This window comes from Heteronotia binoei, chromosome 6, assembly GCF_032191835.1.
Source record: "Heteronotia binoei isolate CCM8104 ecotype False Entrance Well chromosome 6, APGP_CSIRO_Hbin_v1, whole genome shotgun sequence".
Lineage (NCBI taxonomy): Eukaryota > Metazoa > Chordata > Lepidosauria > Squamata > Gekkonidae > Heteronotia > Heteronotia binoei.
Genome location: NC_083228.1, coordinates 101,137,972 through 101,152,073, shown reverse-complemented (window position 1 = coordinate 101,152,073; position 14,102 = coordinate 101,137,972). Strand labels below are relative to the sequence as shown.

The 14,102-nt window shown below is 39.8% G+C and overlaps 1 protein-coding gene across 1 annotated transcript in view; it reads left to right on the top strand.

Moving 5' to 3' along the window:
* COL4A4 (collagen type IV alpha 4 chain) overlaps nucleotides 1–14,102 on the top strand; it is a 111,914-nt gene that overhangs the window by 21,939 nt on the left and 75,873 nt on the right. The window contains exons 4-9 of the mRNA XM_060242221.1: nucleotides 6,050–6,184; nucleotides 7,918–7,962; nucleotides 8,388–8,504; nucleotides 9,809–9,877; nucleotides 11,278–11,313; nucleotides 12,703–12,765. Coding sequence (XP_060098204.1) covers nucleotides 6,050–6,184; nucleotides 7,918–7,962; nucleotides 8,388–8,504; nucleotides 9,809–9,877; nucleotides 11,278–11,313; nucleotides 12,703–12,765 — 465 coding nt within the window. The remainder of the gene's footprint in view (nucleotides 1–6,049; nucleotides 6,185–7,917; nucleotides 7,963–8,387; nucleotides 8,505–9,808; nucleotides 9,878–11,277; nucleotides 11,314–12,702; nucleotides 12,766–14,102) is intronic.

Here is a 14,102-nt window from a genome sequence, read left to right as displayed (position 1 = left end):
GTAGGGATAATGAAGGGGTTAAGAGTGGGAGGAAGCAGTTCTGAACAGAGGCTGTTCCCTTTCACAGGGCTTTGTGCCTATACATTTAAACAAATTCACACAGCACATAGCTGTGTATGTTCTAAAGAGGGTAGAATTTCGCCCCCTTCCCCCCCCACACACACACTGAGTTGCTCTCAACTGCATTTTGTTTGACACGGAAGACATAAAGAGCCACATTTGCACTAGGAAAAAAAGAATAACTTTACAGTGGTTTTCTTTGGGGAAAAGATATACACAACTCCCAGGACAAAGCCAGCCGCTTCAGATTGGCTTTTTGGCTCTACCAGATTTCAGAAACATCCTTCTAAAAATACTTGTGGAGGGGGAGGGGGGAACGCAATGGAGATTTCCCACTAGGGCAGTGGCAGACAATCACTTTTTTCATCAACTGGGTCTTTTAGGTTAAAAATGACTTTATACCCAGCTTGCTGGGGGTAAAGTGTAGATGGCTGGGGAAGGCAATGGCAAACCACCCCATAAAAAGTCTGCCGTGAAAACGTTGTGAAAGACATCACCCCAGAGTTGGAAACGACTGGTGCTTGCATAGAGGACTACCTATTTACTATTGTATTGGCGCAAAGAGGGAGTGGGAAAGGTAGCTAAGGACAGTCAAACAGCGGCTGACTCAATTACCTGTTCTTTGAAAATGCAAAGATGAATTTCGGTAACTCCTGCTTTTTCTCTGAACCAGTTATTTTACCTCCATAACTTTCTATCCAAGACACGCCCCGCTCCCCTTCCCTTGCTCTTGTCCTCTTCCCCTACATTCCTTTGCTAGCTTCCCCCCTTTTCTTTTCCTAGGAATGTATGAGAGAGAGAGATGTGGGCAAATATTTAGAAGAACCTCCCGGAGGGATCCTGCTCTGTGCAAACTGGTCATTGCCTCCTGCCCTCTGGTGCTGCTCTTTGCAAACCTGAGGCCGGGGGCAGAGGCAACACAGCTGTGCGAGGTCAGGAGGCTTGAGGCAAACAGGCCATCATTGGCGATAGTGGTGGGGATGGCGGGCCAGGAAAGGAGGCGAGGAGACCAGCGGCAATTGGGGCGGGGAGGGCAGGAAAGGCAGCGAAGAGATGCACGGCGATCCAGGCAGGGAAGGCCGGGAAGGAGGTGGGGAGATGCTGCGACGATCGGGGAGGGGAATGATTTTTTTTTAAACCAAAAGGTGGGGGCAGCCAATTTGGCACCTCTCCAGGGCCGGCGCCCTAGGCAAGCGCCTAGTTTGCCTAGTGGAAGAGCCGGCCCTGCTTCTACTCATAATTGGTCATTAAGCTGAAAGCAGTTGCTTTGAATGGAACACTGACTGTCAAACCTACCTTGAATGATACATTTTATTACTCTGTCTGTAACTTCTCCCACATTTGGTGAAAACCTAAATCAGATGACCAACACGTAGTCTGGAAACTGAACCTGGCTTCTCCTGCAGCTATTATATCTTGTCCATAGTTACTTTAATATATTTTATTGATAATGTAGCAAAAACTTTACTAGTTTTTCCCATCAGACAGCAGAGGAAATTATCAAATGTAAGCTGTATTTGTCCTTTAACATGAAATATTGCAGATGTCTTTGGAATTATATTGAGAGTGCCTTATAGCTAAACCATTTTAAGTATTCTACAATTAACATTAAAAAACTTAAATTTAACTTTAAATGAGTAAAAATGTTTACTCTTTGGTAAACATGCCCTCTATTTAAACTAATAAAGCCAGAATGTTACCTAAATTTATGGCACCTCTATGACAGCAGTCTGCTTTTTATCACCTAGTGTTTTTTCAGCTCTGTTTTGGCCTACAATAACAAACACAGATCCTATTTGTGATTCTTTTAATCTGCTAAAAACATTCCCATGATTCCACACTGCACACTTATATTAAGAATTGCTGCGTCCATTCTCATTTGTCTAATGAAGTCTGCTTAAGAGCATATGAAAGCTTACATTCTGAATAAAACTTAATTGATCTTAAAGGTACACTTGTCTACTGCTTTGTTTTTAAAAAACTGGGGTTTCCTCCCCAATCTGAGTGTTTTAGTCCATTCATCTGAGTTTTGACAAATAGAGCGGTTTTACTCATGGCAACTATTTTGTGGGTTTTTCTTATTTCCACTGTAGCTGTTGATTAAGGACCTTAGCAATGGACTTTCCACCAATGTTCCTTCTAATTTCCTCTCTGCTGATCAGAGCAGAATATAGCTGTGTAATCTTAAAATGAGCAATGGGCAATGAAGGACTTGGGGCAGTAACCAGGGAAAGGCAATATGATGTCACTGTTGATGTATCTTTGGGTCAAAGGTCAAGACATCCAACCCCTTCCTGTGATATCACTTCCAGGCCAGAGGTCAAAAAACCCCTCCTCTTCCTGTGACTTCATAATCAGGATACAGTTCAAAACACACCTATAAAAGACCTCGGTCACTTCCCAACTCACTGGCAGGTTTTCTTGCCAAAACCTTTTCATTCCCCTCGGTGACTGAGCTGTTTTCCAGGGAACATTATTCTTGTGTTATTGCTGAAGTATACTAAGAAAAGTACCTATCACTGAAAAGAATTAGAGACCTCTGAAAAGAAGCTACAGCAACATTCTCTTGTATCTTTTAAGATTTGAGTTCTGTACATGGGAAGAAGTTTTACCTCAGAGTTTCTAATCCTTGACTTCTCCAATATATGTATTTATATTTCCCTTCTAGTTAAATAAAATCTTTATTCTGTATTGAAAGTTACTCTGCCTCAAGTGTAATTTAAAAAGGTTTTAAAAACAAGACAGCTCCCCTAGGTTTCTCTGCTGGGTCATAAGCCTAAACAAATATCTATATAATTGTTAAAATGCTTTTCCTCTTCCATATAAATAAACCAGATAGTCAATGGACTGAACAATACCTAATTCAAAGCTGTTGTATTAATTCTTTTTGCACTGTATCAGTTCCTTAAAGTAATATCAAATTCTACATATAATGAGAAATCCTGGATAGATGAAGCACCAAAAATTCTCTCCATAGAGGAAATAGAAATCTATAATCTATTTGTAGACATCAATGTATACAATACACAGAGAATTCAGCACCCTGTAGTGAAAGATCAACATCAAGCAGTCATAAGAACATAAGAACATAAGAGAAGCCATGTTGGATCAGGCCAATGACCCATCCAGTCCAACACTCTGTGTCACACAGTGGCCAAAATTTTTTTATATATATACACACACACTGTGGCTAATAGCCACTGATGGACCTCTGCTCCATATTTTTATCTAACCCCCTCTTGAAGCTGGCAATGCTTGTAGCCGCCACCACCGTGCATACCAGGACAGTTTTTTAAAAAGGAAAAGGAGATGAGACCAGAATTGCAGTCTAACTAATTTATTTGCAATGAATCCTGGCTGAAAAGCAATTGATTCAACCATTGTTGAATAGCCTGGCTTAACTCAGAGTGCTAAGTATATAACTTGGCAGCATGGAGAAGCTTCAAAGTAGTATTGGTGTGGAGAATTAATAGGATTTGCGGGATCATTAAAATAACCACTTTAGTGAACACATTAGTACACTTTTTAGAACTTTCTATTCCTCTGACAAGCTACGCCCCTCCCCAACTTGATAGGTTTTGCGTAATACTTCTCTAAGGAAAACCTACTGGAAGATATCTAATTTCTGAACAAAGCCTTCACTACAGATGAGGTGGTGGTGGATACAATAGCAAGTTTTAAGAATGGTTGAACCCCATGGCTGGATAGACGCTCTTCAGAGTTGGTATCTTGAAGACAAACTTATGAAGGAATATTAGGGATACAGCTGACGAACAACCCATCAACCACTTTAACAGCTCCATACTTGATAACAGCATTTTTTTTTTCAGAAGAAAAGAAGAAATAAAAAGCAACTACTGCAGGAGACCTTGGAGATGGTGCAACACAGGAAAAGACTTGTCACAAAAGACCACCAGAATGGACTTTCTACATCAAATATGTGGATGTTGAAAAAACATTAGATGGGTGGAAAGCAAATGCACATGCAGAACCCACACATATTATTGTTAGATATGAAAGCTACTTACAGAGAAGAAGCAACTTGGACACTGGATTTCTCCATTGAAAGGAGATTAGTGTAAACCATCAACCTATTCCTTTTACAGGGAAACAGTCTCCCGATTTCCCATCAGTTGTGTAGCTCCTTCTGTGATATTGATAAGGTTTTCATGATTCACCATGGACAAATCAAACAGAACTGTCCCTCTGTGAAATGCAGAGCCATAAATGAACAAACTGTTTTATTTTGTTATGTGTGCAAAATGGCACTTGGAACTTACAAAAAATGTGCTTCTGAAGAACAATGGAAGCAATATAAGGACAAGTATATCTTCAGTAGGCAAGACTAATACCAATTATTCAATTTTTGATGGCAGTCCTTTGCTAAAGCCCACAGGGAGTATGCTTTGTCAAGATCTATCTGTAGCCCTAAATTCTGGTAGGACTTGATCCTTATTAACATCTCTAAGTGGAACACTTCTAGCTGGTTGTGAGTCTTTGTTTTGATATTGTTTATGAGATTGAAACCACATTCACAATCTGAACAGGGTGCAAGAAATGCAGCACAGATACCCAGAAGAATTGTAAATTCACAGAAGTATTCCTCATGGAAAGCAAAATGGTGGTTAGAGTGTTGGATCTGAGAGATCCAAGTTTGAATCCCCACCTTGCCTTAGGAACTTGCTAGGTGACTTTGGGCCAGTCACACACTTTCAGCTTAACCGCATCACACAACCTTAATTGGCTTAACAGCACAAATCCAAATGGATTGCAGTAGAATCTATGGACAAAAGGAACATCTCTTCCTAGAAGCATAGTAAATGAATTTTGCTACAGTTTCAGTAATTTCACATTTATTTGAGGCTAAAAGTAAGAAGGTCTTACAATCTTCAGACTGACCATCTGAAGATTGCAGAAAGGCTTAACAAAATAACACAAAGATCATAATAAAATTTACTATGCAAGAGAACATGATCATTGTCTTCGGTCTCCCTCATCCCACATGGACACAACCTGTCTGAATATGGAATTTTCTTAAATCTCCCATATAACACCATAGATGGGAGAACATTAAAATGGCCCTGCAAAGTTAAGGATCATACAAACAAGATAAATATTCAGGCAGGGTAAAACCAGAAGAAAGCACCCAACATACTGGGGAACATTGGCCAGAGGCAAGGCTTTTCAATTCTTGTAACTCAATATCGATAAGTCTTTACTTGGTCAAAGTAAAAAACTGGCTCTCTGAAAGCAAGACCAAATCATTGATGTTAAATCCAATTACTGAGATTTTTAAGTCAATATAGGCCAAACAATCAGATAGATGAAATTCAGAAAGCATATGTGTAATAAGACTACTGGGATCACATCTAAAATGAAGGCATAGCCAAAATTTAACGGTTATAACCCAAGCCTCTGTAACTAAGCATTTCTGGTTCAACTCCAGACATATGACCACATAAGATACGCATGCTGGGAGCCCTAAATTTTCCTCAAAAACTTAGCTTGGACATGTTCCATCAATTCATTAAAGGCAAGAATCCAGACCTGGAGCACCATATAACAGTTTGGCACAAATTTTATAGTTAAATACTTTAAGGACCACAGGTATGTATTGATTATCTATAGTGAAGAAAAAGCAGGAAATTGCAAGAGTTGTACTATTTAAAGATTTCACCGTTTCCATAGTATGTGTGACCCAGCTAGTATTGTATTAAAAATGAACACCCAGGTATTTGAAGCTTTTGACCTGTCCAGCTTACCGGGTGGTTGTAACAATATATTGGAGAAGAGGGGAATGATGTACTTCCTGTGTTTTAGGTCCCCATTGGGGAGAACAGTGGAGTATAAATGAACTAAATAGAATATATTCTATAATAATATATAATATACTCATAAATGTAGCCACCATACATTTTCTGCCATTGCTTTTGTGAAAGAATTTGCTTTGCTTATACAGTGGGCTAAATCTGTATCCTTTCTTTTGCAGGGTCAGCCTGGACAGCTGGGGGTGCAGGGTCCAATTGGTGCTTTGGGTTCTGTAGGACCCATTGGCTTGCCAGGAGAAAAAGGCCAGAGAGGTGAGATGGGTTTTCCTGGGCCAGCTGGAGAAAGAGGCGACAAGGTTGGTAGTTATAATAGAGAGTGTCTTGAAGTAGACTAGCGCAAGGCAAAACCTGGAGCACTTTTTTCTTGTTATACCGCATTCATTGAAACTGCATTGCTTTGTTATTTATACAGCACTGTAAAATTTGGCTGTATTGTATCAAATATCACACCAAAAGTAAATAAACACATCTTTTCAGTTCCTAAAAAGAAACTCATGATACAAACATCTCAATACATAAATGGCATACATTACCATTTAGGGAGCTGGGTGCACAAGTGAATAATGGGGCCACAATAGGAGTAGGAACTGTAGTTTGGTCTAGAGCAGGGTTTCCCAAACTTCCCTTCCCCGTGGTCCGGGCGGAGGATGCTCAGGGAGCGATACAGAGACTGTGAGCTGGCCAGGAGCTTTCCCCACCCTCTCTGATGTTTCTGAACATCAGAGAGGGATGGGGGAAGGTTTCTGGCCAGTGCACAGTCTCAGTATCACTTGCTGATCATCCTCCAGGCGGAGGACGATCAGGGAGTGATAAAGACACTGCGCACTGGCCAGGAATTTTCCCCATCCTTCCCTGATGTTTCCGAACATCAGAGAGGGACGAGGGAGGGCTTCTGGCCAGCATGAAGTGTCTGTAGTGCTCTCTGAGTGCTACAGGCGGCAGTATGGGGGGCAGGGGCTGGAGCGCGGTGCGGCATGCAGCGCCAGAGATAAATAGAGAGGGAAGGAGGGAGGGGCTGTTGGGCTGCCCCTGGTGACCTGGTATTGAAGCTTGTGTGGACTGGTACCGGGTCATGACCCTGAAAATGGGTCTAGAGAGTTGTGGCTGTATCATTTCAGAGTAAAGAGTCAGAAGATAAAGTTTTTCATAGGGCCAACATCTCTTGAGATAAGAATAAGTTTTATCTTTAGGTTGGATATTCCAATTTTGCTTTTTTTAGTGAAGAATACTGTAGCACTCAAAACATTATAGGCTGGATTCTATGACTTTGTTCTGCTAAATGATTAAGCTTTTCTCTGAAGGTTCCAAATTTCATCAGTTTTCTCACCAAAGCTTATTCTTGACTTATTATGAATGAGCTGTAGGATCCAGCCTATTTATTTGTTTATGTAGGGTACTTCTCTCCACAGTTGTAGACTCAAAGCAGCTTACAAAAGCACAGCCTCTCCCTTACCCCCGACACAATAGAAAACCAAATACATTTAAACCAATGTTAACAAGAAATCTACCACCAATGTACAGGGGGAGAAGGCAGAGTAGGTGCTAGCAGTTCTGCCCTTGATGGCAATAGTCTGTTTCCACATATGACAGTTCTCTTAACCCAACAAAATGTCATCTAATAGACAATATTAGGGTTCCTTTTTTGTGGTCTTTTGCTCAGCCACTAAACTAAGCCTAAGAACATCTCTCCTGCCTTCTTTTCTTGTCAATTTTTAAAATCTAAGCTACTCAGCATTTTTTTCCTGTACTCGGTAAAGCACCATGCATATTGATGATGCTATAGAAATAAATAACATTCTAACAGCTTTTTCATACATATGTGGGCCAATATAAAATGACCGTTGCTTTATACATCTGGTTAAGTAGGTGTAAAACCTATGCTAGCACATGCCTTCTGTGTGCCCCTAGGATTCTTTGTCACAACCATTGTTTAAGAGAAATTTTAGATCACTGTTATCTTTTAATAGTTTTGTGTTTAAAAAATACATCATTTTAAGTGCATAATTTCTTAAATATTTAATTTCTTCAGGGTCCTACTGGAGTTCCGGGATTTTCGGGTTCAGATGGCATGCCTGTAAGTATACTATCAATATCCATGCATTTTATGATTGCAGAGTGGTGCTACTGTCCTAGAAAATTTGACTTTTTAACTCCTGTAGGTTATTTTACTTAAACTCATTTTACATTTCACAGTAAGATCAAAATTACATACCCCATAAGGAAAGTCTTATTTAAATATCAGTTACAATGGCACAAGCAGTAGAAGAGACTGTATTTTAGTCCTGTAGCCAGAATTTTTGTTGTTGATGGTGCATGAGGGGGAAGGGTTGCCAAGTCTTCAGGATCCCAACCTCATTGATATCCATGAGAAGTGGTTTTAACTTAGCAAATGTTTTTAAACCCACATAAGCAGTATACGTTCAAACTCTGGAGGCATATTTTGGACAGTAAACAGTTCATTTCAATTTCTTTTCAAATTCTGTTTTTGAAACTTCATAGGGATTACCAGGACCTGAAGGACCCAGGGGCAAACTTGGCTTTGATGGATGTAATGGTTCACAGGGGAAACCAGGATTTCCTGGAGAGGCTGGTTGTATTGGATCAATAGGTTCATTTGTGAGTTGACCTTTATTACTGTGTCAAAACCATTGTGAAGGCAATATGTGCATGACAATCATATTCCTATATTGAAATATATGAAAAAGATATTCTAAGTATGGAAAGGATGGTTTAGAAGTCCAATTTTTACAGGGCAAACTCCTAATTGCATTTGGACACCATGGACAATAGAGTTTGTTGTCAATTTAAGTTTGTTTTTGTACTCTACACAGTAAGGGAGAGAAGGAAGGAGTGATGCAGGAGACCATGTGGACATGATGAACAAGGCTTTTTGTGCCCATTGTGGCAAACTGGAGTTTTCTTACAGCTTAGAATGATATCTGAATTTAGCCCTTTCTCATTTAATATGCACCATGCAGTAAAGCTCAACTTTGAAGCACTAGAATTTCTTTGTATGCCTTAAATCAGCGGTCTCCAACCTTTTTGGCACCAGGGACTGGTCTTGTGAAAGACATTTTTTCCACAAACCGGGGTGGGGGGTATGATACAGTTGTACACTTTATTTCTATTAGTTTGGTGCAGTGGTTAAGTGTGCAGACTCTTATCTGGGAGAACCGGGTTTGATTCCCCACTCCTTCACTTGCAGCTGCTGGAACGACCTTGGGTCAGCCATAGCTCTTGCAGAGCTGTCCTTGAAAGGGCAGCTGCTGTGAGAACTCTCTCCAGGCCCACCCACCTCACAAGGTGTCTGTTGTGGGGGAGGAAGGTAAAGGAGATTGTGAGCCACTCTGAGGCTCTGAGGCTTGGAGTGGAAGGCAAGATATAAATCCAATGTCATTGTCGTCTTATTATTATTACTACATTGTAATATATAATGAAATAATTATACAACTCCAGGCCCAGTTTCTAACAGACCATGGACCGGTACCAGTCCATGGCCCAGGGGTTGGGGACCCCTGCCTTAAATGATGCTGGAGAAACAAGTGCTGCAGGGAAGGGCTGCTATTGCCCTTTTTTAGTTTCTAAGTTTGTCTCACATTTGAGCATACATTCCAGAAGTCAAAGCTTGCTATTATAAATTAAATTTAAACTCAAAGTGAAAGAGTGTTGGGTTGGATGAAATAGTTTATTTTCAATGAAGAATCTTGCATTTGAGGAAGATGGCTTTCTCCAAAGTGAGGAGTCTTCCTCTAGTGGAAGATACCAGACGTGTTGTAAGGAAACTATTGTACCTAACTCATTACATGAATTAAAAGTCAAAGTTTATTTATTGTATGTGTATCAGTACTTCAGATTGCATAAAGAAAACATAAAATTATTCTAACAAGTATTCACTGGTTAGTCCTAAAATGTCTTTTCAGGGTCTTCCTGGGCAAAAAGGAGAAAAAGGATATCCTATAAATGTTTCCAAGTTCATTAAAGGGGCTTCTGTAAGTCTAATGAATGTGTTCTTATTAAAATAATTTGTTACTGTTTTAATGATTTGGAAAAGTGATTTAAAATTATGTGGCAGTTTAGGGTTGCCAGCTTCCACGGGGAAGTGGGAAATCTCCTGGGATTGCAGCTGATCTCCAGGCAACATAAATTAGTTCATCTGGAGAAAATGGCCATGTTAGAAGGGTTACCCCCCCCCCCCAACATGTTTTAATTGATTAGAGGTGTTTTTACACTGACAGTTTGTGACTATCACATTGGAAACTCAACTTTTACATTACCTAACATACTCACAACTGTTTTGCATCATTGCTACCCGAAGCATCTACATTTGTTTTGGTGAGATGAGTTTTGGAGCTGCTGCTGCAACGTTTTTCTCCACACTAGTTTTGATCTGGTCTTTTCTCTACAGGCGTTTCAAACTTGTATTGTAGAAGTTTTCATGCATTTTAAAAAACTCCTCCAAAAGCCACCGCAAGGTGCAGTAGTTTGCATGAGAACTGACAGCACTTGAAATTTTTACATATCATTGCTTGCCTCATCTAGTAATTTAAATTTGTATTGTTTTTGCAGAGTTGACACGATTTCCAAGCAATCATATACATTTAACTAAGCACTGGTATTTCGGCTGCCCTCTGATCAGAGACACCCCCCCCCCAATTAAAACTTTTAAATGGAAAAGGAAAATAATTAAAGCGGAACAGTAGCAGACGATTTGAAGACTCTAAAACTCTGGATCAAACTGAATGTAAAAACAGCTTTACTCAGTTGAGGGGTAAATCCCACAAAATTCATTAGAGAATACCCTGAGTGAACATGCATAGGACTGAGTAGTTAAACTGTATTTTAAATCACATTTGTTTTGTAAAAGCTGTTGATTACACTAAGTAATTGAAAACTGATGAATAAAAATAGTATGGAATAAAGTTACTAAAGTGTGTTAGTACAGTGATAGGCACTCAGTGGAATGGGAGAGCCGCATTTGGCTCTTTGACATGCTACCTGTGGTGCTCCTGCTTAGCATTCCCCATCCTGGCACCCACACTATGCTTCAACAAAGTGGGCAAGGTCCTTGCCTGGTGGGACCTGTGCTTGGCAGTTGGTTCTAGTTTAAAACAGCTGCTGCCAGAGGAGCAGGACAGTTGTGGATCTCCCTGAGGCCTCATGGTAAGTTTGGCTCTTTTGGTTGATGGTGATTGCAAATGTGGCACTCAGTGACCCACAGAGTGAGTACTACCATTTCAGTACGGATATATGTATGGTTTACTTCTATTATATCCCCTGGATGAATCATGATTGTAAAGTTCAGCATTTCCTATTAAGTAATTGAGATAGTAAGTTATTATAAGAATTTCTGTGCTCTTTTTTATCTAACCATGACTGGTTATGGTTACAGGGAGAAAGAGGGGCTCCAGGGACACATGGAATACCTGTAAGTTCTTTATTTTTTTGGTCTTTTTTTTGGGGGGGGGGAGGGTTAATTAGTTTTTGAAAATACATTCTGAATCATCACAATTATACTGGCATGGATTGTTAGTATCCCATTATTCTTTCCTTCTGATTTTAAGGTCAGTAGCAATACTTAGTGACATTCACATTTAGAAGTTCACCACCATGTCCTTACCCATTGTGTATATTCTAAAACCATCAGCTATGTCCAGTGCTGTTATGGAGACTCATGATGGAACAATTCATTTGATCAGACATGTATGTGGTTACTGCATGAAGATTATTTTAAACAAATTCCACATTGTGATATGTAAATCATCCATGAATCAGTGGATCTGAAGGTAAAAATCCTCAATAGTAAGAAACAAACTTCATGTAAGGAAGGAGATCTGGAATCAGAATATAGTACTTTTTAAATGTTTCAAAACAGCCATGGAGAAGGGGGGAGTTGATTGTAACCATGATACTTGGGAGGAGGATTAAATTTACCACCTGCTCTGTTTCTTCCATTGAAATGGCACACTTGAAGCTGCTATTAGCCATGGTGGGAAAAAAACCAGGGTTCAGTCCAGTTGCAGCTATTAGCATCTTGGTGTGTGTGATTTAACAGCATCTTGGGGTGTGTGGAAACAGCATGAGAAGAAAGGATTAAACTCTACCTTAGTCCCATGACCCCAGTCTGATTCGCTGTACCTCAACAACTAGCATGACTTGGTCCATGGGGTCGCAAAGAGTTGGACTCAACTGTGTGACTGAACAACAAACTGCTTTTTAAATATATATATATTTTTTAAAGTCAGATCAGATCACAGATCTTTTAGAAAGTCTGTATTTTGACTCTGATATTCAGCAGATATTTAGGTCTAGCTTTGAAGTATATTGAGAGAAATCTCTCTGATCTGGTTCAGCTACCCAGTAGCTCCTACATGATCGTCTGTGAGATCTGCAGAGCTTCTCTGGGTTTGTAGCCCAGTGGGAATCACATGGAGGCACTAATTGTATGAAACAATACTTCCACAGTAGTTCTGTACATTTGTTTATTTGTTTGCATACTGTTTGCCAAGACTACTTCCACAGTAGTACTGTACATTTGTTTACTTGTTTGTATACCATGGCCACATAACGTGGAAAATCTACAACAACCAATGGACTCCAGCCGTGAAAGCCTTTGACAACATATGGTTTGCAAACTATGATTAAAGCTTACCATTCTCACTGAGACTCAAAGCAGATTACACGGTGGATATAAAGGCTACACCAATGATGATACACCTAATAAGCAATATTCTAGGATTACAAAAAACTGAATAGCGTATTAGACATCATACAGAGTGCAGAATGTTGCTGGTATAAAGAAGCAATCTGTTTTCAGGGTCCTAGAGGAGAAAGGGGACCAAGAGGTTCACCTGGATATCCAGGCCAACCCGGATCACAGGTATAAATGCTAAATTTTTTTATTTCATCCACTTGTTCTCAGTAACATTCACCTTTCTAGCCATATCAGAGAATTCTTTATGTTCATAGTGTTGTAAGGGAGAATCAGTTGTCTTCCCAACCACATTCAAAGAGAAAGAAAGAGGGAGAGAGAGAGAAACAGAATTCTAATTTAACGTTTTCTTGTAGTTTTGCCTTATTCCAGCTTAAAGCTTTTTTCTCACCAAGTGCTGACCCAACTTACTTATGGGATGCATGTCATTTTAAATAACAACAACAATTACAGAGAATTAGAGAAAGTACAATCTAAATTTCTCAGAGCACTATTTAATGCAGCAAAATGTACATCCAATGTAGTTTTAAAACAAGAGGCTGGGATACCAAGAGTGGAACTGAAAATCTGGATAGTTTCAATTTACTATTGGCTAAGAATCCATCTGAAGCCTACAGGATCAATCCCTTTGTTTTTAGCATCTACCCCTTATCCTGATTGGTCTGTTAGAATAATGGACAAACTGAGATCAATTGGATTATGCTGGGCTAATCTCTTGGGAATAAGTTTATGTAAAGCCAAATCTTTGGTACATCAATGCCTGACTGACATTGAGGTTCAAACGGATGAAGCACTCTTACCTAGCATGTAGAGCAAGTTAAAATCTTGTTGCAGCTTCATATTTATCTAACATCATGTATGAAAAGTATAGATTGGCCTTCTCCAGGGCAGGTTTTGATAATCAGGATAAGGGGTAGATGCTAAAAACAAAGGGATCGATCCTGTAGGCTTCAGATGGATTCTTAGCCAATAGTAAATTGAAACTATCCAGATTTTCAGTTCCACTTTTGGAACTTTGCCCACGCATTTTTAAACTTCTCTAAATCTTGTTCTTTTAAGATTCTTGTAAGCTTGTCCATTTCTCTTCAATGCATAACTTTCAAAATCCACTCCCACATTTCTGGTATTTTGTCTTGTTTCCACCCCCCATCAGCCATTTACTAACCAAAGGAGTTTCAGGGCTGCTTACAATTTCCTTTCCCTTCTCCTCCCCACAACAGACATCCTGTGAGGTAGATGGAGCTGAGAGAGCTCTAACAGAAACTTCTGTAGAGTAGAGCAGCTCTGTGAGAACTTGTGACTGATTCAAGGTCATATCATCAGGTGCATGTAGAGGAGTAGGGAATCAAACCCAGTTCTCCTGGATAAGAGACTGTGCACTTAACCACTACACCAAACTGGCTGTCTTCCGAATCCATTTTTTAAAAACTAAGTGTGATTTTCCTGCTGCTAACAGAGGGCCACATTTCCTTTCCAATGTTTTCTCTAACAAACTAAGTAAAATT